At 41.4% G+C, this 25,302-nt stretch overlaps 1 protein-coding gene across 7 annotated transcripts in view; it reads left to right on the top strand.

The window, feature by feature from the left end:
* Nucleotides 1-21,764, top strand: part of LRRC8D (leucine rich repeat containing 8 VRAC subunit D) — a 120,356-nt gene extending 98,592 nt beyond the window's left edge. For all 7 annotated transcript variants that reach the window (XM_030868612.3, XM_030868613.3, XM_030868616.3 and 4 more), the window contains one exon: nt 18,838-21,764. In XM_030868612.3, the coding sequence (XP_030724472.1) occupies nt 18,840-21,407 (2,568 nt within the window). In that variant the 5' untranslated portion in view covers nt 18,838-18,839 and the 3' untranslated portion in view covers nt 21,408-21,764. The remainder of the gene's footprint in view (nt 1-18,837) is intronic.
* The last annotated feature ends 3,538 nt before the right edge of the window (nt 21,765-25,302 follow it).

Raw genomic sequence — 25,302 nt, 5'->3', positions numbered from 1 at the left:
GCTAACTATAGACGCAGCTCCCACAAGCTTCCACAGACTTATAAGTATGATTTGTGTTTGGGTAATATTCTGAAAAATCTTATTTTTCAGGATTTTCTAGAATACAGTTATTGAGCACTTAAGCCACCTAAATTATTTTCACTGATGTGTGGGCTCTGAGCGGATGTATAAGAGGAGTTGTGCTGTCTATTAATGTTGCTTACAATCTCTCTAAGCCTAGTTTTCTCAGAGTTTTAGCCACAAGAGGGACATTGATAAATATGTCGTCTGATTTCCTTCTTTTCCCAATTTACAAATGAGAGGAATTCTTCCATGAGTCCCCCAGACAAAGTTAGTCATTTCCTGCTTTTTGATTCCCGAGGCACTTTGTTCATACTCTATATTTTAAGTAAGTACTGTTTTGTAGTTAATCTGTTTATATGTCACTTCTTTTCCATCCCCCACCCTTGCCTCCAAGTGGGTTCTTCAATTGCTGGAACCAGGTCTAATTTGTTTTTGTCTCCCACTAGTCTGGTGACAAATGGATGAATCATGTTGCCTGGAGAGGTTAAGGGACTTGCCCAAGAGTAGCCGACCTGAAATGTGAACGGCTTTCGTGACTCCTCGTCTAGTACTTACCACTCATGTGCTGCCAGAAATGTTTTCAGATGATTTGGATGCTCACTTACGGAGCTAGGACACAGTTTTCCTATTGTGTTTCTCTAGACTAGCTCATTTTTAAAACAACAATGATAGTGTTGATGAGGACGCTTCCACTGCCGCCTTTATCTCCATGTATCATTTTGAGGATGAAACGAAACCACAATATTTGTGAAAGCTTTCGAACTGGTAGAACCCCTCCTGCAAGGATGTATATCGCTGTTCCTCTAGTCTGTTATTGTGTGATTTACAAAGTATTTTCACACTCATAGTCTCCTTTACTGTTCATCCCACCCCTGTGAAGTGGGTGGAGTCTCATTGCCGTTTCACATGTGAGAGAATGAGGCTGAGAGAGACTAAGTCCTTTCAGCTACAATCACAAGTGGCTGGAGGAAGCCCGAACCCAGCCACTATGTTACTCTTTCCAACATAGCCCCTGGCCCAAGGCTCAGAGCCACTCAGAGTGTGGTGGTGTCCCCCCAAAGCCTCCGGGAGTGAGCCTAGGAGAGATGAGAGCTAGGCTCTTCTAGGATCAGGGTAGTTATCTATGTGTGTTTACGTTCCAGTCACATTTTTTGTCTTCTCAAAATGTAGGGCCTGGGCACAGAAAGCTTTGTAAGATACAGTGAGCAAGGCGATTTTGAAGTGGCCAGCCAGCCCTGGAGCAAGCAGCCGCAGCATGGGGGCCGTGTGGGTCCAGCAGAAGGAGGCTAACCCCGCCATTGCTTTAGTCTCAAGGGGGAGTTCCTTACTACCACTCTCAGGAAATGAAGGATGATAAATCCAGCTGCTGCTTCCTGTTTCTATAATTCTGAGATTTATTGTTTTTAACGGGTAGAATGCTTTATTTTTAAACCAGTGGAAAATACCCTCAACCTGTTCCTTGTTAGTATTTCCTTAAAAACTAGATGTACTCACTTGGGCTTTAAAGGGTGTGTGTGTGTGTGTGTGTGTCTGAAATTCCCATGATGCTGCCTGAGCTGGCTCACTGTCTGTTTTTCAACAACAGAAAGAAAACCAATTAACGCAGATTTTACTGGGCAGGAACTTCTGTTTGAGATTGGTGACAGTCATTTAGAGGAGGCCTGTAATTTATATCAGTGGTATTACTATCATGCTTGTGCAATTCAGGTCTGGTTTTTCTTCTGCTTGTTGTTATATTATTAGTGAATAAAGACCTGAGTCATTTAAGAAACACACTACCTCCTCGCGTGCCATAGTTCATGGAAAGTCGCCATTAGGTATAGATTACCAGGCTGAAACTTGGTGGATTTGATTGTGTAACCAATGACTCCATAACTAAAAGTAATAGGTAGAAATATTTTCTCTAATGTCAATTTTTTTATTGCCTAATTTAAGAGAAAGAGAATGTGTATAGGAGTGCCAGTGGGGCATCATTTCAGAAGCACTAAAGGAAATTTATTCAGCAAAGTAGAATTTTAAGAATGTAGGAAATATAGCCAGTCCCCTTACTGAGTAAGAATATTACCTCTAATTTAAGCCCTTGGCCCCTCCTTTAATAGTCCTGAAATCATAGCTATGGCAGTACTCTGTTCACAATGGGTAATTAGTACATGTTGCATTTAGGAACTGGCTGGCCAAATGACTTCTTTACACTTTTATAATTACAGTTACAGTTTATGTTAAATGAATTCAGAATAAAAAGGAAATCTTCATGACTTAAAGACAAGCTTATACTGGATATTTGGTCTGACTTTGTTAACATCTCCTGAAGATAAGTAAAATTGTGAGACTCTAACACTTATTAGAGGCCCATTCTAGTATACTTGGTGCTATGGAAATCTCCAGTTCTAATCTCAGCTATGCCGTTTCCTCGTTGCAATGGTTTTTTGGCCAAAAAAACGAAGTTGACACTATTTCTTTGTCTCTCAGTAGTTTGTAAGGATCAGATTAGTTGGAATCCATGCAAGTGCTTTTAAAAACTGAGGTGATAATAAAGACATTAGGTGATACTCTTATTAAATGGCACTCGGGCTGTAAATTGTAATTTCACGTTTCAGACTTTGCTCCTTGTGTCGTGAGGCAACCTTTGAACACCACGGTTTTGTCTCCTTCGCTTAAGAGTTCCTTCTAATAACTTGTGAATTGGTGGGGGTGGGATTTAATTTAATTTGAGCTAATCTCGAATTTAAAATAAGCTGAAGGGGGCAGTTATGGGCTTGGTAGGGGCAGTCAGATCTGGGTTTGAATCCTGGTCGACAGTATTTTAGCTACATGTTCTTGGTCAAACTCAAACTTTCTAAACCTCAGTTTTTCTCTCAGTAAAACTAGAACAGTAATACTACTTCTCAGGGAGGATGTGACAATTTAATGAGCTTGAGTGTGTGAGTGTTTGGTCACTCAGTAGGGATGGTGTTCTTGTCTCCTCCTGTATGTTTGCAGAAGTCTCAGTGTTGCCTGGTGAGATGCAGCCTGAGGTTGCCACCCAAAGATGGTCTCCCCACCTCATCTTTTCCCCCCGCATACTGCGGCCAGGGAAAGGAGGAGAAAATGAAGCTGCTTTAGGTCACTGACACTCTCCTTAGGTAATAGTAAATATTTCTTTTCCCACCTTCTTCCTTTCAGTGTAATCTGACTTGAGTTCTTTCAATGCTTGACCTTCAAAGGGAGTTTCAGTGGGTGAGAAAGCCTGACACTGTTTGGAATCCTTGAACGTATACAGAGCTACTCAGTCATATGTCCATGGGCTGTGTTTTCTTTTCAAAGTTATATGAGTTTTGGAATTATTTTTGTAAGGCACTTTTTTTTTTTTCCTTTAGACTTTTTCTGAAAAGGACCTTTTAAAGTTTTACGACCGGCTAAATAATATGGTGGTTAGCAAGGTTAATGTTTACCAGCTCGCTGAAGGGAAAAGCAAACAATATATATCCAAACTCTGTTTAAGAATTTCCATAGAATTACAAATCCTTTAATCTTGATACCTTTATGTAGTCATAACAGCATACCTACTTGGGTGAGAGCTCCCAGTAGAAATGTGTTTACCGTGTATGGTTTAACTTTATGCTCGAAATGAGAAACAGACATATGAAAACATCTCTGTACTTTCTCACTCTGTTATTTTTAACTTCTAACTCCTTGCTCCTTTTCATCCTAAAAAATAGACCCTTCCATCAAACCTGCCTCCTCTTCTAGCTGTTTTCCCAGCCTTTTGTTTTTCTCCCCAGCCAAGAGAAGCGAACGTTCCCTTTCCCACTTACTGCTTGCCCACGGTGGGCCTGACTTCTTCCCGGAGAGAGCTTGGGCCAAATTCTCAGGGGACTCTCAGCTGCCAGACCCAGCAGCCACTTTCTTTACTCCTTAACTTCCTTGACTAGCTTGTGATAAGTGCTACTGCCTTCCAGTCTCTTCTTGAAGTGTTTGCCTCCTTTGGCTTCCAGGACAGAGTTCTCTTCTTCCTTCTCTGACCCTTTCTTCTCCCTCTCCTTTGCTGAATCCTTTTCTTCTACCTGTGTCCTAAATGTTAGTCATCTCCAGGGTTCTTTGACCTTTTTCTCTATGTGGACTCTCCTAGGGTGGTCTCACTCTTCATATACTGATTAGTCGTAAAATGTAATTCCATCCCAGGTCCTTCTCAGTAGTCCTGAGATGCAGGTCTGCTGACTACTAGACATCTCTACTTAAACTTATTATACCAATTCTAGTTCTTGACGGTGAAAAATTGCGTTTACCTGGAAATCATCTTGACTAGTAAAACTTCTCATTTCCCTTCCTCCAGTCTTTCCTCCCTCTGGTCCCCCTTGCATACTCTGGATAGAATTCTTTCTGAACTGGAATGCTGATCTCATTACTCGCTTTGTTCAGACCCTTCAGGGGTTCCTTATTGTCTCTTTCTAATTTAGATCTGAGAGGGTTGCACATTCCCTGAGCCCTACTCCTGCAGAATCCCCCACCCTTTTGTGTTCTGGGAAACCACAAAGGAGTACTCACAGTGAGTCTATCCAGACCTTTCTATTTCTAGATGATTTTGTTTAAGAGGCATTTTTTAGTAATTTGAAATGTATTAATTGTAGCACCTGCTAAATCGCTCTGTCGGAGACCTCTAGTAGAATGGCTTAAATAAGGTAGATTATTTCCTTCTCATATAACAGCCCAGGTGTGAGCAGTCAAGGGCTGGCAGGACAGCTCTGCCATGAGCACATGGTCCCTGAGCTTGTGCCTGCTTCCCTATTTTCTAGCCAGCAGGAAAAGGGGAAAAGGAAGGCCAAGTCCAGTAGCCTTGTCTATGTGGAGGTTACCAGGAAGTGAACAGTCCCTTCTTCTCACAGCCTGTTTGTCCAGCTTCGTCACGTGGCCATCGCTGGTTGCAATGAGGCTCCGAAATGTTATCTCTAGTTGGCCGCAGTGCACCCAGCTAAACGGAGTGTCTGTTACCAAAAAGTAGAAAGGGAGAATGGTTTCTGGAAGATACTTAGTTGTCTTTATCACAGAAAGCAAGAACTATGTTGATTAAAAAGTCAAACTGGCAGAAAGTGAGTGATCTTTTTGAAAAACTCATCTGGACCTACTCTGGAAGGTTTCGGCAGTCGCATATGTAAGTTATAGGATTCATTCAACACCTTCTACTGGTTTTCCTTCCCCTTCCAAAAAAAAAATATATGTTATTCAGGGTTAAGAATATATGAACAAAAAGGGCCGTTTGTAGCTCTTATCCTCAACTAATGCCTCTGTGGTAAAAATTGGTGGCACCCGAAACATGAGCATATATACAGAGTAATGCTCATAGCGTGGAATTTCCCTCTACACTCGTCATTTATATTTTCACATTTAGTACAACTTTGGGTAGCATTTTGTCACCATCTTCAGAACATTTTCTGAAAGGTAATGTTGACAGATTCTTTCTCAGTGGTGTTAGCATTCATCCTGCCGCCGTGTATTCTTCACTCTCAGATGTGTAAGTAAACGTCACCTGTCAGTGTGTTGCATATTGGATCAGTTTCTCAGCTGGTGTGGCTTGGCACACACGTAACAGCATAAGTACCTGTTTGCTGAAATACAGATCCTCTCAGCCCCCAGTGCAGAGCACTCCACCTGGGAGCAGCTTCAGCGTTTTCCCACTTTGTACAGTACAAATATTATCATTTTCTACAATATCCTATTGGGGAAGAGTGTAAGAAATGCTGTTTAGATGGTTTGTGTCTATTTCTTTTCCTTTTTTTTTCAATTCTACATTTCTTACTAGAAAGTAGTTGTAATATGTAACATGCTACCGTGATAAAAGGTCAGTCTCCATTCGTAAACTAGTATAGACTATCATGAGACATCAACTACTTTGAATTGACTGTAGTGTGAAATAGCAAAGTTAGGATGTATCTACAGATTATTTGTCTAAAAAAGATCTAGACTTGTTTATACATGCCTTACATAACGGCTTCAGATATTTCTAGCCCATGTGGCCCATACTTAGGGTGACAACAACTCCTGGTTTTCCTGGGAGAGTCCCAGTTATACCATAGCCTGGCATCTCACCTTGTTTAGCATTTGTCACTCTCAAGAGTTTTCCAGTTCAGAAGGTGAATTATATGTCTACTTATGTTGCATATACCTGGTCTCAGCTATCACAGTTTTCTTGACAGTCAGATACTTACTTTGATGTCATTTTTAGGGCTGTTTACCCTAAATAATTCTGGGCAGAATGGTGTAGTGGTTCATGCTTCATCTTTTCAAGAATACCTAAGGTAGGCATGGGCAGACCTTTAAGCTCTGGGAACACGAGGACTGTATCTATCTTGTTACATTATGTATATTCTTAGCAACTATCACATCACCTAAAGCAAATATTTGTTGAAACTGTAAATGGTATGAACTTGATGGCTTCATGACAACAAAGGTTTTCTGAAGTCTCTGATGGGCAAGATATCTTCAACTGCAAATCCCTAATACCTAACACAATGTATAGTGTTTGAGAATGAATCGATGAATGATTGAACAGCCACTCTCCGTCTTAACATTGGCAGCCTCTACCTAGTGAGACTGGTCCATCAAGACAGGAGGCAGTATGATTATGTTCTCATGTGTTGCATGTAAAGTTTACACAAATGAGCCAGTTGTTTCTTGGTTATAATGATTTGTTTTTACTGTTTTGGCTCTCATGAGAAAGAAAGGAAGATGAGATTTAATTGCTCCAAAAATGATCATACCTCAGAAGGATAAATTCTGTCACTTAGAAGATTTAGACCTTAGTTTACATCCAATATCTGATACTTTAGTCTGGAATTCCCAGTGAGTGTTCTAGGAATGAGTACCAGATGGCTGAAATATTAGTTCATTCATCAGCTGAAAGCCTCGGGCCTGACTGTGTTCACCCTCTTAAGTTTACCCAAAGGCGTGTAAAAATGTCCTCTTCTCTGTGGGCCACGACATGAACTGGGCTGGGAAGCACCATTAATGATCTCTACAATTAGAATAGTAGGTACTTAAATAAATACATTGGCACCATTGGCACTCAAACATGTAACACATTTTTTCAAAAATGTTACCTTGGGCCGTTTTCTCAGAGTTAAATAGATGCCGTGCTTTAGCAGAAAGTAAATATCCCGAAATCTCCAGAGTCAAAGATCTTCATGTAATCTTCAAAGAAGCAACTCATCTGAGATAACTTACAGCATACTAAGTTAGAAATTATGTATTTTTATAATTAAAGTGATTATGTAAAGAAATTATGTACCTTCCCAATTCAAAAGGTTTAGGGATTTTTTACAAACTGTGGACTGCTCAATTGTGGTTCCATTTTATAGCTTCACTAATTCTTTATAAATGGGGCAAATGTTATAAATTATAACATCATGACTGTGGCTCTCTGTTACAGCTCCGTTAGTTTGTTATAATTTGGGGAAAAGGAGAAGAGCATGAATTCCATGCACATGTTAGCTAGTGAAAGTCTTCCAGTTAAACGTCCTATCAGACCTGCTTTTCTAAAGATCATTTGTAATTTTCACAAGAGTTACACATATAGGTGCTAAGTCCTTAGAAACAAGATTAAGCAAATTGAATATGAATAAACACTCCTTTGAAATAGAACAAAAGTGATATTCCACCAAGTTTGCCAATTTATCATGACTAATTCTAAAATAAGGCCTTGTTTGCATTCCTCTAAAAGGCTAACCCTTTGGGGTCATTTTTAGTCAACTCTAAGATGGTTTCTAATGTTGATAATGAATTACACTATAATAGAGATTATGTTATCAAAGGTCATTCATGATTTTTAAGAGTTTTGATTGTCCTTTATCTCTGCGGTATTTGATTTACACCTTTATTCTCTTGAAGTCAGCTCCTCCTTCTCTTAGTTTTCTTGATTTTCTTTTCTCTCTTTTCTTCATTAATTTTTTTTTCACCCTCAAAGGCTTCATGGTCCTTTTTCCTCCCTGTTGCCACCACATTTCAATCCTGGGTTTTCCTCAAGGTCTCCCACCTTCCCCAATTTTTTGGACATCTAGGGCCAATTTTGGAGAGTATTTAGTGTGGGAGCATCCTGCTATGTGCTTAACGTTATACTGGGTGATTTGGTATCTGGTCACAGTGGTATTTTATCCCCATTTCACTGATAAGGAAAACAAAGGCCCAAGTTTACACAGCAAGTGATGTGAGACATTATTTGTGTTCCTGTTTTACAGTTGAATTGGTAAGAGGTGGAGATGGGATGAAATCTCAGGCAGGCTATCTCCTTAAGCCACGTTCTTATCCATTATGCTACCAACTTGTTAAGAATTGAATTCCATTTTAAATTATTAGCTCAGAAAAAGACTCTAGATCATCTGCGCATAAATGACACCATTTCTTGATTATCTTTGTACACGTTTAAAATATTTGGTTTTGTTCTCATACTATTACCCCTTATACCTTTGCTCCACCTTCATTGCTACCCTACTGTTTGGCTATTGTTTACTTATAAAATGTAAACTCATCTTAATATTGACCTAAAGAAAGCACAGTGAAGAATGAAACTATGCTGCCTTCCCGTCTCCCTTAAAAGGTGTAAGAAAGGGTTTTTATTTTTTTTTTTTTTACTGTTCTGTATCGTTCATCCCAGAAACCAGATTTTATTAGCATGAATAATCACAGGCTTTGAGCACAGGTAGGATTCTTACGGTGTTACATGCTGGCTCCCTTTTGATTATGTTGCACATAATGTTCAGTGAAATACATCGTATGTATGTGTTCTCCAAATATAGATGAATGCAGACTACTTGGGGTTTTAAAATTGTGCTTCACCCCAGAAGTATTACAAAAAGATAGCTGTCAATCATCTGTATGTTGATAACACTAAAGTAATGTTTTTCAAACTATCTAAGCTTATAGATTTCATGGCCAAGTATGTGAGGGCTTATATTTCTTTTCATTTATTATATATAACCTACCTGCTTTTTAAAAGGACTTGAAGAAAAAGAAAAGAATAAAGGATTCTGGAAGATGTATGAGGGGAAAAAAAGGATTTGAAGGGCTTATGAAAAAAGATTCAGTTACAATAAAACCATGTAAATGGATGTAAAAGAAGAAGGGTATGGAACAGTAAGTAGAGAATTAAAAGACATCTGGGAGTCAACCTTGACACCTTTCTCTCCTTCATCCTCCCCATCCAATCCATTGAGTCCTGCTGTTATTTCTTTGGCCTGTTAGCTCACAAATCCACCCATTTTACTCACTTAGTTCTCCATCAGTCACAGCCTAGTCTTTCCCTCCGTCCTTTGCCCAGAGCAGTGCAGTAGCTGCCTTCTTCATCTCACATCTTCCCTCACTGACCTGTACACTAGGCCTGCAGTAATCTTTTCAGAGACACAAATCTGACTTAACCCACCTCCCCCCTCCACTAAAAACACATCAGTGGCTTCCCACTGCCCTTAGGTTGATGCCATCAGAAACATTCACACGGCCTCATCTCCTACCACCCGTTCCTCTCACTCCCCAAGCTCCAGGTCACTGACCTTCTTTTAGTTCCTCAGTATTTTCTGCTCTCCCTCTCTCTCCACACGGCCTTTGGACGTTCTGGTCCAGCCCATTGTGCACTCTTTCTTCACCCCTCATGTCAGTCCTGATTTCCTCCTCAGTCTTACTGACTGGCGGAAAGTCCCGTGTTATCCGCCTTCATAATCCCAGGCAAGCAGGGAAGGTCTGGCTTTTCTGGAATCTGAAATTGGGGGAAGAGCCCTCTTTAAGAAAAAGAACACCAAGTTAGAGACATAAAAGTAGGTGCAGGGCCTTGAAAGGGGCCTGTGGAAGGAAGCTTGAGTTTTCACTGCACAGCAAATCTGCCTCTGCCTGTTCTTCTTCTTGGTAGCTCTTCTCAGTTGACCATTTTCTATATCCAGTTACAGAAACATTTCTCTCTGTGAGAAAGGAAATAGGCCTGAATTTGCTCACCAAGTTTTCTCCAGGAATGTGCATCATGTTAATACTTGAGTATACAGTGTATATTTCATGGATGAAGGGATGAGTAAGTGAATAATTAAATGATGACTCAGGGGCTTCCCTGGTGGTGCAGTGGTTGAGAGTCTGCCTGCCATTGCAGGGGACACGGGTTCGTGCCCCGGTCCGGGAAGATCCCACATGCCGCGGAGCGGCTGGGCCCGTGAGCCATGGCCGCTGAGCCTGCGCGTCCGGAGCCTGTGCTTCGCAACAGGAGAGGCCACAGCAGTGAGAGGCCCGCGTACCGCAAAAAAAAAAAAAAAAAAAAAAAAAAGAAGACTCAGGCTAAGAGTTAATGTTTATAATACATATATAAAATTTAGCCAAATTTCTTGAAAGCCAAAGCTAAGTGGAGAACATCTGGATTCCATGGCTCTTTATCAGTAATCATGAAAGACAAACTTCTTTTCACAACTAGTAGTAAAGGTGTATTTGTATAGGGTTCTTTCTATAAAACAGCTTATTGAACACAGTGAATAATAACAGTGGCTAATCTTATTAAGCACTTACCGTTCTGGGCACTCGCTCAACGCTTTGACACGGTTTTCTGATTTAAGTGTTTATCAACTCTAGTAAACTGTGTGTGTGTGTGCACAGTTAGATACAATCAGAATTTCCGCATCCATTGCCCAGGGGGAGGGGCAGCAAACTCCCCGGCGGACAAGGAGAAGGAAGGCATGAGGCTCTGGCAGCTTCATTATCTCACATAATGAAGAGTTTGCCTCTCTGGCGCTCCTTCCTCTCTGGCCTTTTACATCACCTGGCTGTGTGTTTAATTGGTGCTCATTTGCCTCTGCCCTAGAGTTCACACTGGCTTGTCACCTGCTGTCCATCAGGAATCAGATCTCAGTCTTCTGTCCTGGTCAAGGTTTTGAAGGTTTTAAAGACAAATTTACCTTTGTCTTTTTGTTTTCCTGTAAAATGTTTAATTATGAGCCAAACTGCCTGCAGATGGTCTATCAGAATGAGTTACCTTCAGAATAACCTGTTCCAAAGGATTGTGTACTACTGTCCATCTGGACAGTGAAGAACGCCTGTCAGAACTGGTCATTTTTACTTTGGCATAATTAATAGTGACCTTATGTGTCACTATAATTAATAGTGGCAGCATTTGGCTCCCAGGTTCAGTGTTTTCTGAGCCCTCTCCTAGAATGCTGTTACAGGGCTGCATGATTCATTCAGTTACAGACCTTTATTAAGTGCCTGTCCTCTGCCATGCCCCGGGGACATGCAGATGGAAGAAACTCTCCTCCCTTTAGGTTAGGGATTCAAACCCAGGTGGAGGGAGAAAGGGAACTAGCCAGACTGATGGAGCTCCCAGTTCAGAAGGGTCATGAGCAACCATTGTCTAACTCTGCATACGTTTTTAGTACTGATGGCTAAGATCCCTAATAAACTGCGAAGTAGCTTTTTTTAACTAAATAAGCTACCTATCCAAGGTACACTGTATCAATGTCTGAGTATCTTTTCCTAACTTCAAGAAGTGTTTTGAGAGTTAGTAAGTAGAGCACCGGGTCAAGGTACTCGCATGCTTTCTAGCAGTCTTTACCAAGCCAGGAGTAAAACCTGCTGGGCTCCCAGCTGTCCATATCCAGAGCAGATATCCATGGGTTTGTCATCAGAGGGGCATTCTGTCTGTCCCAAAGACAGCTGGAAGAGAATGTGGCAGACTTCCCAGGACCATGGAAAGCTGCTAGGGTTTCAGGGAGCTCCATCCTAGTTCACTTCCCTTAGCCCAGTTTCAGGCATGTGCCGGACATACTCTAGAGAAGCAAGATTGAAGGTGAGTGACCTTAAAAGGAAAATGGTCATTTTGGGTCTAAGTTTCTATCTTACAGATGGAAAGAAGCAGCCGAAATGCAAATAAAGCTCCCCTTAGAAATCCCACTGGCTGCCTAGTAAACTGGGTGAAATTATGATTGTAAAGGTTTGACCAGACACTTAGTTCTGATCTTGGGATGGCTTTCTCTGGATCCCTTATTAAGATCCGTTAGCTGCTGGCTCTCTTTTTAGGGGCTAGTCAACCATTTGCCCATTATGTCTTTTCTCTGTTTGTATTTACTCCAGGCTGCTTTCTCAGTCAGGACAGCTACTTTATTATTATTATTCCCCTTTTTATCTCTAGGATCTGTATCCAGCACACAGAGTATACTCCATAAATATTTGTTGAATAAAATGAAGTTTCTAGTAGAGGGTATATTACGAGAGTCCTGTAGGTCCTGAAGCATCTCTGAAATTCTGTTGGCCAGAGTTTGTGGTTAAGGGGAACGCTAGTGATAACTTGTAGAAGAGACTCTGATGTTGTGTGGAACAAAATGTGGAAGCCATTGATTTAGAGGCTTTTCCGTATTGTTCCTTGAATAATATCTCATTTCTAGCTCTCAAACATGGGACTTGACTTTTAAAATTAAAAGCTACAAGAAAAAGCAAAAAAGTTCACAACGGTGTGTTAACTCATTTGTTATATTTCCTAAGATATTTTGCCTTAGGTCTACTAAAGTGTATTTAGAGTTACATTTCTCAGCTTTGAGCTTTGAAGTAAATTTTCTCTGTGAATAGCAGTACTCTAGAGAAAAACCTCCAACAGGTACTAAAGTATACTTTGTGTAAAGTTCTTTTTATAGTTAACAAGTTCTGAAATTTTTATAGTCCTCTACTTTCAGGCGTTAAATGGGTGGGTTTTGCCCAGTGTGGAATCTGATTTTGATAGGGTTTATATAAGAAGTTTCCTGAAAACTCTGGAATTTTTTTCTTTAAATATTTTTTTCAGTTATTTTTGAGGTATCTAAACCAAAGTAGTGTTAGAAGAAAACTACTTTTAAAAGTATAATTTCTTATCATAATCTTTAAGAGGGAGTAACACTAATTGTTTTATTTGTATACAGAGTTATATCAACTATAGAGTATCTTGTATAATTGTAATCCATAACTGTTAACACTTATCTAATACCTGTAATACAGAGCTCTGTTGGAAAAAAACTGAATCATTCCTTCTCATTCTATATGTGAAGCATTTATTTTCTTTAACCATATGAATTTTAGGTACCTGAATTGGGTATGGTGTGTGTGTATCCATGCACTAGTGTATGTTGGGTGTTGAGGAAGGGTTATTCGTAGTGAGTGTGTAGCTTATTACCTCTTTATGAACTTTAATTTGTTTTTCTTTTACTTATTTCTGTGTAAGATTTGAGAACTTGATCCTCACCAGTCTCTTGGGTGTTCTCCCATTTTCCCAGTTTGACCAAGAAGGCTGATTGTTTTTTCACAGAACACTGTAAAAAGAAAATGAAAGTTGGTATTTGATTGGGTAGGGAACTCATACCTAGGTGGGAAGTGTATGTATTAGATTGATTAATCAAGCTATTTGCTGCTTCTTACGTTAAACTCTTTTCATTAAATGACATTTCAAAGCCATTTGACTTTCTTCCTTTTAATAGGGGCATGAAGACCTAATGCAGATGGGACAAGTTTTTTAAGTTTTAGTAGGTGATCATATTTTTCTGTTTTAATGCTAGATTTTTTCTGTGTGGTGGTAATAATCTCATTAATGTAAGTTTTCCAGCAAACACTACCATGTTTATACTGCTAATAAACAGGAAAGAAAGGGCAAGATTTGAATCCTGGTCTCTTTGGCATCAAAGTTGTGCTCTTTCTAGTATAATATGCCACCTCCTAATATAAGAAATTTTAATTGAAATGTTTTTGAATAAATGAAATTGAATGCAAAGTTTTATTGTCAATCATTTATTACAGAATGAGTTCTGTGAACATAGTGCTACGTGCTAGTTCAAAATTCAAGAAATTGGCCCAGTCTTTTTCAGTTAAAGACTGATTAAGATGGGCTTGCTTTCACCTTAATGATTCTTTTTCTACATTCAGATTTAGCAAACATCTTTGGGGGCTTAACTTTGTGTCAGACCCTGAACTGGTATTTCCAATACATGACCCACATGACCCTGAGAGGTGTTGATATCAGGATTTTATAGGTGAGGCATGGATGCTTAGAGAGGATAAGTAAAATGCTAAAGACTTTTCTCCAGAGCCAGTTCAATTCAATCATAATAACATAGCGACCATCTAAAAATATGTTTGAACTTAGAATGTACATAGTCTAGCATGAGTATCTACAATTAGGCTATAATCCTATCTCCTTTCACTTTCCTATTTCAGTTGAGAGTCAGTTTAGGCAATAAAATTAACAAAGATTGAGGTCTAGCTTCTACATTTTAATAGTTTTACCGGGATATAGTTCATATACCATACAATTCACCCATTTAAGGTGTACAATTCAGTGTTTTATAGTATATTCACAGGTTGTCAGGTTCAGGGTTGTTCTGAACCAATTGGTTATTGGTTTATTCCATTATTAATGGCAGTAAGATAAGAAACAGAATCACATATCATAAAATAATATAGCTCCATTCTTTTATTTTCTGATTCATCTTTGTCCAACCAAAGTCCAATAACATTCCCCTTTCAGTTCGAGTACAAAAAGCTTCCTCAGCTTCCATGAGAAATGTTTGCTTACAGGAATATTAAGCTGATTTTCATATGTGCCATGGAGAAGTCTTGGAATGTGAAATCCACTTCCTTATAATGTAATTCTTTAAGTTCTTTGCAACAGACATATAAAGGAGAGCCCAGAGCGTGTACGCAATTAGTACTTATTAATGTGCCTTCCTCGGGTTAAAAAAAAAAATCCCCTAATAAACCATTTATAGCCATTCTGAGTCCTGATTCACTAAGGAGATCAAGCCTCAAGATAACTAAGTACGATCTCCTCTCTCATTGACTTGACTTTTAAATTAGAAAGTCACCTGAGGATCATAATAGACTTAATACACTATATTATATGAATATGTATTTAACGTCCTTTGTACACACACACATACACAATGTACGAAAAGCAACTTTTATTTTCAAAGTGCCACTGCATCTTTAATTCAGTTAGTGGTTGAAGCACTCCCAGCTCTGCACCCAGTTTTTGATAGGTGAAATAGGAGAACGGACACATTAATTGAAGTCCTATGTTCGAGATAAGAGCTAGTCGGTGGCTGACATTGCAGGAAAGTACTGGTTTCCTGCCTTATGGCCCAGGCACTTCCTTATAACTGCATTTAAACCATCTGTGCCTTGGTTTCCATCTCTCGGCTTACCCATTAAATGTGATACCTATTGAGGGGCATACTAGACTAATAATAGAATGACATTAGAGTTATTTGTAGTTTCTATAACATAATTTCTCCCATGTGTCTATGTCATTGACTTGCTACTTCTTCTGCCAAAATTATATTCCCACCACCCCATGGCAGTCCCCATCCTTCCAGTCTCATCTGAAAAACCAGATCTTTGTGAAATCCTCCCACTAACCAAATGCAAATGTGAGTTTTCCCTGTCCTGTGCCTCTCCTATACCTTGCATTAACCAGGTCAGCAATTTTCTTACCATGTCATAATAGCACACTTATTGCTTGTCATCCCCCATTAGACTGGGAGCTCCTTGACGGGCCATTTCTCTCTTCTCCTCCATGGTGCCTGACTTGTGGTTTTCTTGAATTCTGAGTCAGTGTCATAAAAGGTTGTTTTGGGGAAGGTGATGATTACATAATTTCACTCCTCTGTCTCTTCAAAGCCAAGGACAACAGTGAGAAGGTCTTTCCTTCAACGGCCAAGCCTTAGCCAACAGCTCAGTCATTGGATGACAGCGTGATAGAGAAGGAGGTTTGAAGATGAAAGATTCTGTTAGCTCTGTCACTTAATTGGCTCAGGAAGGTCATTTAAGATTTTTGTGCCTCAGGTTTCCTCATATCCTTGGGCAATAGTAATGCCTAGTTCACTGGGTTATTGTGAGAATCAATTGAGATATTTTATGGAAAAGTAGCTTGCAAACTGTAAAGCACTGCAAACATGAGAAGTAAAGAAAAGAGATGATAGAATTTGGTAGAAAGAACAGGTGGTTTGGGCTTAAATGAGGTTTTAAATCCAGACTCCACCACTAATTATTTGACTTCCACAACTTAACTCCTATGAGCCTATTTCTTTACTTGTCAATGGGAGGTAATAACACTTTGGCAACTTAGAGTAATGTTGTGAAGGTTAGATGGAATTCAGGCAGTGTTCCACTTGTGTTCTGTCTGTATACGTTCAACTATTACCAGCCAGAGCTTTTGTACATCGTATATTCATACCCCTGCACGCTCTTTTCTGTGGCAGATTGTACCCCAGGGAGAGTAGGCCCTTCTCTCAAGCTGGCAAGATGGACAGCAAGGGGAGGCTGCCAGAGGAGGTTACGGGTTCGCCTGGCCTTTGACCCCAGCCAGCCTGGGTGTGCCTTGGGACAGGGGTGAGGCAAAGCCTCAGTCTCGTGTCCCAGCACATTCCTAGGGCAGCTGTTTCTGCTACAGCTTCTTTTACTATTTCTTTTTGAAACTCCATATTGAAGTTGAAGCATGCATACGAAAAAGGCACATAGCCTTAAGTGTACAGATCACGTTTTATGAACTGAATATTCCCTTGTAACCAGACCATTCATTCTTGTTGCTGCCTGATGTTCCACTTTGTAAATATACCACATTTCATTTTCCCGTTCTAGCGCTAAAGGGCATTTGGATAGCTTCCATTTTAGGGCTGTTGCAAAGAGTGCTGCTGGGAATGTTCTTGTTCATGTCTTTTGATGAGTATGTGTATTTCTCATGGGTATATAGTTAGCAGTGGGATTGCTGGGCAATAGAGTTTGCATATACTCAGTTTTGGTAGATATTAAAGCAAAAACTTGCCAACACAGTTCTATGAATTCACACTTGCAGCTGCAGTGTTTAGGTGTTCTAATTGCTCCACAACCTCACATCCTTGGTATTACCTGTCTTGTCATTTTTTTTTTTTTTTTGCGGTACGCGGGCCTCTCACTGTTGTGGCTTCTCTCGTTGCGGAGCACAGACTCCGGACACGCAGGCTCAGCAGCCATGGCTCATGGGCCCAGCCGCTCCACGGCATGTGGGATCTTCCCGGACTGGGGCACGAACCCGTGTCCCCTGCATCGGCAGGCGGACTCTCAACCACTGCGCCACCCGGGAAGCCCTACCTATCTTTTTAATTTTAGGAGTTCTGGTGGATATTATAAGATTGTGTAGCATTTTGGAAATAGAACCATTCCCTCAGCCCCCAAACCTCAACTTTAATACATTCATTTTCAGGAATGTGCTGTGTACAAAAGCAGGGGATTGTATCAGATGCAAAGCTCCTGATACGGTGCTTGGTATATGGAGGGAAGATGACAAATGATAGCTGCTGTCATTATCATCATCATCACTCAATGCCTTCTCTGTTCCTAAGGGGAGAGAATAGGGCACGGTAGATACAAAGGTGAATAAGACATAGTCTCTACCCAGGAGGAGCTCAAGAGCTAGTTGAAGAGACTAACACTGGAAATAGATTATTTTTAGACAGTATGGTAGGAGCTTGAGAAAGAGGTAGTGCTTGAGCTGGGACTTGAAGAATACATCAGAGTTCAACAGAAAGAAGAAAAAGGAAATGGGCTGGAGGAAATGGCAGGGGCCCAAAACCCTTGTTGGGGAGTGGCAGCGTGAACTGCGTGCCGGAAGAGAAAAGCCATCTGAGGCTGGAGTCGTTGCGTGCTGGTGTTGGTTGTTCGGGTGTTACCGCCCTTGAAGGGAGATGCTGGGCCGAGCTGGTGACCATTCAGGGTCAGTGTGACATTACGGTACTCTACTGCTGTGTTCTCTGCCCCCCACCTTTTTTACCTTTTCTTCCTCCTCTAGGAAAGTAATCAGCCTCTTCTTCTCTCTCCTGGAATCAAAACCTGTCCCAAGTACAATGTGCTTGAAAACTACCATTGACACTATGACAGCTGCAGAATGTCCCTGGTTACAAGAATCCCAGTTTCTTTGCTGTGTGGTCCTTTAACTTTTTATGTTGAGGACTGGCTTCGAGTTTTTATTCTTTTTTTTTTTTTTTTTTTTTTTTTTTTTTGCGGTACGCGGGCCTCTCGCTGTTGTGGCCTCTCCCATTGCGGAGCACAGGCTCCGGACGCGCAGGCTCAGCGGCCATGGCTCACGGGCGCAGCCGCTCCGCGGCATGTGGGATCTTCCCGGACCGGGGCACGAACCCGTGTCCCCTGCATCGGCAGGCAGACTCTCAACCACTGCACCACCAGGGAAGCCCCCGAGTTTTTATTCTTGCTTGGGTCCAGGTTGCTTGTGGTGGCAATTAAGTTTAATAAAATGCTCTTCTGCCCAATACAATATATAGACCGTGAATAAATGTTCTTGAGGAATTTGGATGTTGATGATGGTGATAAAGGTGATGATCAAGAACCTGTACAGTGTTTCATTGGTTGAGCGTCAGCTGTGTTTCAGGCATTGACTGTATAGCAGTAAGGAAAATGGACATGATCCCTGTCCCCGTGGAACTTATAATCTTATGGGGGATCAGACAAGTAAACAGTTGGTTCTGCCAGTGTGATGAGGACTGTGATGGATAGAGGTACAGAGTCCTGTGGGAGCACATCAGAGAAGCACCTCACCTAGACTAGGGATCAGGGAGGGCTTCCTGGGAAAGGCAGCAGAAACCTGATAGCCTCATGAAGGAATGAGGAGGAAGTATTCCAGGTAGAGGAAACGATGCATAGGAGGAGCACGACGCAAGGGAGAATGGCTGGTTGGAGAAACTGGAAGAAGAAACTAGAAAAAGAAAGCATTTTCTCATTTAATGTTTTCACTTGCATCTGTGTCATAATGTCTTTTGTTCACCTGTTTTCTAGGAATGTTTACCCTTGCGGAAGTTGCTTCACTTAATGACATTCAACCAACTTACCGAATCCTGAAACCATGGTGGGACGTGTTTATGGATTACCTGGCTGTCGTTATGTTGATGGTAGCCATCTTTGCAGGAACCATGCAACTTACCAAAGATCAGGTGGTCTGCTTGCCAGTATTGCCATCTCCTGTAAATTCAAAGGCACACACACCACCAGGAAGTGCCGACGTTACCACCAACATCCCGAAGATGGAGTCAGCCACAGACCAAGACCAAGATGGGCGGATGACGAATGAGATTTCCTTTGGCGCATCTGCTGTGACACCTGACATACCTCTCAGAGCCACATATCCTCACACAGATTCCACGGTTCCAAATCAGGAGGCAAAGAAAGACCCAACAGGCCGAAAAACAAACTTGGATTTTCAGCAATATGTATTTATTAATCAGATGTGTTACCACCTGGCCCTTCCGTGGTATTCTAAGTACTTTCCGTACCTTGCTCTTATACATACTATTATTCTCATGGTCAGTAGCAACTTTTGGTTCAAGTATCCCAAAACATGCTCAAAAGTAGAACATTTCGTTTCAATATTAGGAAAGTGCTTTGAATCTCCTTGGACTACTAAAGCGTTGTCTGAGACAGCATGCGAAGACTCGGAGGAAAACAAGCAGAGAATAACAGGTGCCCAGACTCTACCAAAGCACGTATCTACCAGCAGTGATGAAGGGAGCCCCAGCGCCAGCACCCCAATGATCAGCAAAACTGGCCTCAAATTCTCAGCTGAAAAGCCCGTGATTGAAGTCCCCAGCATGACCATCCTGGACAAAAAGGACGGGGAACAGGCCAAAGCCCTGTTTGAGAAAGTGAGGAAGTTCCGTGCTCACGTGGAAGACAGTGACTTGATCTATAAACTCTACGTGGTCCAAACAGTTATCAAAACAGCCAAGTTCATCTTTATCCTCTGCTACACTGCAAACTTCGTCAATGCGATCAGCTTTGAACACGTCTGCAAGCCCAAAGTCGAGCACCTGACGGGTTACGAGGTGTTTGAGTGCACCCACAACATGGCATACATGCTGAAAAAACTGCTCATCAGTTACATATCCATTATTTGCGTTTATGGTTTTATCTGCCTCTACACTCTCTTCTGGTTATTCAGGATACCTTTGAAGGAATATTCTTTTGAAAAAGTCAGAGAAGAGAGCAGTTTCAGTGACATTCCAGATGTCAAAAATGATTTTGCGTTCCTTCTACACATGGTAGACCAGTATGACCAGCTGTATTCCAAGCGTTTCGGGGTGTTCTTGTCAGAAGTCAGTGAAAATAAACTGAGGGAAATCAGTTTGAACCACGAGTGGACATTTGAGAAACTGAGGCAGCACGTGTCACGCAACGCCCAGGACAAGCAGGAGCTCCATCTGTTTATGCTCTCAGGTGTGCCCGATGCTGTCTTCGACCTCACAGACCTGGATGTGCTAAAACTCGAGCTGATTCCAGAAGCTAAAATTCCTGCTAAGATTTCTCAGATGACTAATCTCCAAGAGCTTCACCTCTGCCACTGCCCTGCAAAAGTGGAACAGACTGCTTTTAGCTTTCTCCGTGATCACTTGAGATGCCTTCACGTGAAGTTCACCGACGTGGCAGAAATTCCCGCCTGGGTGTATCTGCTCAAAAACCTTCGCGAGCTGTACTTGATAGGCAACTTGAACTCTGAAAACAATAAGATGATAGGACTTGAATCTCTCCGAGAGTTGCGGCACCTTAAGATTCTCCACGTGAAGAGCAATCTGACCAAAGTCCCCTCCAACATTACAGATGTGGCTCCACATCTCACCAGGTTAGTCGTTCATAATGACGGCACTAAACTCTTGGTACTGAACAGCCTTAAGAAGATGATGAATGTCGCCGAGCTCGAACTCCAGAACTGTGAGCTAGAGAGAATTCCACATGCTATTTTCAGCCTCTCTAATTTGCAGGAACTAGATTTAAAGTCAAATAACATACGCACAATTGAAGAAATCATCAGTTTCCAGCATTTAAAACGACTGACTTGTTTAAAATTGTGGCATAATAAAATCGTTACCATTCCACCCTCCATCACCCACGTCAAAAACCTGGAGTCACTTTATTTCTCTAACAACAAGCTCGAATCCCTACCTGTGGCAGTGTTTAGTTTACAGAAACTCAGATGCTTAGATGTAAGCTACAACAACATTTCCATGATCCCAATAGAAATAGGATTACTTCAGAACCTGCAGCATTTGCATATCACGGGGAACAAAGTGGACGTTCTACCAAAACAGTTGTTTAAATGCATTAAGTTGAGGACTTTGAATCTGGGGCAGAACTGCATCACTTCCCTCCCAGAGAAGATCGGTCAGCTCTCCCAGCTCACCCAGCTGGAGCTGAAAGGGAACTGCTTGGACCGCCTGCCAGCCCAGCTGGGCCAGTGTCGCCTGCTCAAGAAAAGCGGGCTTGTTGTGGAAGATCACCTTTTTGACACCCTGCCACTCGAAGTCAAAGAAGCATTGAATCAAGACATAAATATTCCCTTTGCAAATGGGATTTAAACTGAGATCAGATGTGCACATCCGTGTGCAGGAACAACTTCCTAGATTGCAAGCGCTCCTGTACCAGTTATTGCAAGATAATGCATTTTAGGAGTAGATACACCTTTAAAAATACAAGAGAGAGGATGCATAGAAGGCTGATAGAAGACATAACTGAATGTTCAACGTTTGTAGTGTGTTAAGTCATTCACTTCCACATCTTTTTCTTTTTTCTTTTGGGGAAAGGGAAGGAAAAATTATAATCACTAATCTTGGTTTCTTTTTAAATTGTTTGTAACTTGGATGCTGCCGCTACTGAATGTTTACAAATTGCTTGCCTGCTAAAGTAAATGATTAAATTGACATTTTCTTACTATACCACCTTTTTTTGAGGTGTCTTGATTTACTTTGCTTAACTGGTGCAATAGTCCTTTAGCTCAGACCTCTGAAGGCGCATCAGGTCCACTCTTGTAAATTTAGATTCGCTGAAATACTGATTTCGTTTTTGTTTTCATTTCAAGCACCTCAAATAAGCACTTCTTATAATATTTAACTGGTGCTACCGCTTCTGAGAATCCCATTTTATAGATTTTACACTCTGAAAGGCCTGGAATGCAGTAAAAGTGTGTAGGTCGTCGAGGGAGTTTTGTTTGTTTGTTTGTTTGTTTTCTAAGAATAAATAACAAGAAAAAATAAAAGAATGCTCTCCTTACTCATAGCTGTCTTTCCATAGTCTGGAGTTCTGGTTATATGATACATTTTTCTATCACTACTATAGAGCTGCCAATAAATAGAAAATATTATTTTTAAATAAATTTAATTACAGGCAAAATAAAAATGTAATGGCTTGATGACTAACATCCTTCCAGTATATCACCATTTGGAAGATAACACAAATTCAGAGCAAGTATCATTAAATTACTTGCCCTTTCCACTGTTGGGGGGGAAAAAATAAGATTTGTAGTTCATTGAGTTGGAAAACTGACTACATCTCTATTCATTTTAGTGACAGGCTGTGCTTCCTGTGTTTGTCTGCAGCTAGGAGGGGTCATGTCCGGGGAAATGCTGGCAGAATATACTTTTTGGATGATAGTTTTTCCTTCTTTATCTAACTTACAAAGTGGCTAAACGCATCTCAGAAAATCAAAATATTCCATGCCACCTGTGTGGGTATTGGTTGACAGGTATTTCATAGGCCATTCTACAGGAGTGTTGTTTCAAGAGAAGAGAACTGTCTAGCACTCTGGGTAACAAAGTAGTGTCCTCTGCATATAAGACTGGACTCATTTAGTGAAACAGTGGATAGTCTCTTGTCACGCCTTAGCGTGGCTTGAAGGATTTTGCAGAGAATGTGAAAAGATGGACTCAACATTCTTGCTTTTCCTCCCCAAGATTGATCTCGGGCTACTGGCCTGTTGGAAGCGGTGGTGATCTTTGCCATAGAGCTTCTAAATACCTCGAGAAGTAGTATCGCTAATAGGAAAGGCTGCAGCCACTGTGGCTGAGTTAGCAGCTGACCCCAGCCCAGCATCCTGGCCACTCCCTCTCCTCCTAAAAGACTTGAGGTAGAAGACTAGCTTATAGAAGCCCAAGTTTAGAAAATCGGAGGACAGAGGCGGATTTTTGGTGTACGCACATTCTCTCCCAGGTACACATCTTCCATTTCTCTCAGCATTCACTGATTTATTCGCTGATACTGATTATGTACCTACTTTGTGCCTTGCAAGTTCAAGGAACTGGGGATTAACTGTTGGAATAAGTCACAGCCCCTGGCTGCATGGAGGTTTATAACGAAGTGTGGGAGATCATGTCAATTAGGCAAATAATACAAATGATTGATTACAGTTGTAATACAGAAGGTGTACAGAACCTGTGCATGAATAACAGCTGGGAGGGGGCACATTTGGTTAAAGAGGAGCTTCGGGGAAGCTTTGCACTTAGAAACTCTGCCTGTAAACACTCCCGGACATTTCCTTACCATCAGCCACATAGGGCACTGTTCTCCCTGCGTAGTAATGCCACCAGCAGAAATTGGTACAGTGTCTTTAGAAGGATGCCACGCTGTCTTGCTTGTAAGATAAACGGCCTGACCTTACCTTACGATCCTTGCTTTATGGACTGGGAAACTTGCCTTCCTCTCTTAAGACAAGTGCCTGTTGTTTTTGAAGGGCACAAGTGGCAGCCTACCCACAACTCACCTTGCTTGTCAGAGGAGACGCCTGTAGGAGCCAGTCTGACCTTCCCACAGCCTGACCACTGGCAGCTGCCCTTAGGCACCTGTTTCCTCATCAGTACTTGGGGTGCAGTCACTTAGAGCTAGCTGATTGGTATTAACATGCCTTCAGACAATATCAAGGGGTATCTTTGCTCTTACCCAAACTTCTATTGATTTGATTAGCCCTTAATGATTTCCTTAAACTCTGAAGAGTTCACGGTCAGTTGATTTAAATGCCGCATTCCTTGCCACTGTTTGCAAATAGCCTTATTTTACAAGAGGCTTCCCAAGAAATGCTGATTCATCTAGCAGACTTTAAATATACTGGGTCCTGGAGTCTCAGTAAAACAGCAGATGAGATTTTGGGCCCAAATATACCGTCAACCCATATGTCTTCACAAATTTACGTTGGCACCGCACGCTCTAGACATGGAAACACAAGTTAAAATGTACAAGTTTGGCTTACTAGTATTTTCATATCTTTTTGTAAAGTCCCTGGAGCACCACTAGAAGAAAATTATTTTAAAGTATCTTTAAATGTTTCATGTCTATGTGAATTCCACAGAGTCTTAGAGAATCTGGCTTGTTTTCAGCTGTTTGACTTTTTTTTCCACCAACATTCAGTTGGCTCTGCAGAGAGGATTGGCTTTTTCAGAGGTTCAGAAAGATGAGCTGAGATTGTTACTGGGACCCCATTTTAGTAGTGGAGATTTAGCAATTTAGTAGTGGGTAGAAAGAGATCATTCTCTGTAAGTCCTGGACAACAGTCCTCCTGATCGTTTGACATTTTTCATATGCAAAGGAAAAGGTGTTATACTTTATTAATATTATTGCTAGTACTGTCTCTGACTGCCTCCCCTGGACTCGACTTCGGCCAGCAACTATACTCAAAGTTGCTGATGGAGCAAACTCCAAAATGCCCTTGAGACCAACGCCCATTGGTTGTTTCCATTCACCTGCTGAAGTGAAGCCAGAGGGCTATCCTCTCGCTAAGACCTCTGGCAGCACTTGAGTCAGTAATTCATTCCAATAAAATGGTCCCTTTATCATCCCTAAACAAAGGCAGTATTAACAAAAAGCCCCTTTCATGAAAAGAAGGGGGAAAAAAAAGCCTGGAAAACAGTTTTCAAATGTCCTCTAACTTGTGACTGTGACACAGAGCAGTGGCCCCATCTATCCCTGGCCAGCTGTGGCTCTTCTGGGACAAGTGCACCAGCTATTCAGGGTGGTGTCTGCTGCAGGGGACGGGGCAGAAGACCAGCAGGCCGCACGCCCTCGAGACGGTCATACCCATGCCACTCAGGGGAATAAGCCCCTTAACTCACAAGTCTTACAACTCCAAAGAAGAATAGCTATGCTGTCTTCATCCTTCTGCCTCTGGAAATACAATGTACAAATTGCCCCAAGCCACAACTTGCTCGTGGAAATGAGTAAGATGTTTTTACTTGGATCTCTGACTCATGACCCAGCCCCCTCCCACTGCTGCAGGACACCTTTGCTAGAAACTGCCCCTGTCCTGCTTGCTGTCTCTATAATCAGCTCTTTCTTTGCTCCCAAGATTTCAGGCTCTGGAGTGAGTGTCTGGATTCGAATCCTGCCTCGGCCTCAGCTGTACGACCATAGCAAGCGACTTAACCTCTCTAAGCCTCAGTTTCTTTATCTGTAAACGGGAATAATAATAATGCCTACCAATGGCATTTT

The sequence above is a fragment of the Globicephala melas genome, chromosome 1, assembly GCF_963455315.2.
Source record: "Globicephala melas chromosome 1, mGloMel1.2, whole genome shotgun sequence".
Classification (NCBI taxonomy): Eukaryota; Metazoa; Chordata; class Mammalia; order Artiodactyla; family Delphinidae; genus Globicephala; species Globicephala melas.
The sequence above is the reverse complement of the archived record's forward strand: the minus strand, read 5'-3'. Positions and strand labels throughout refer to the sequence as shown.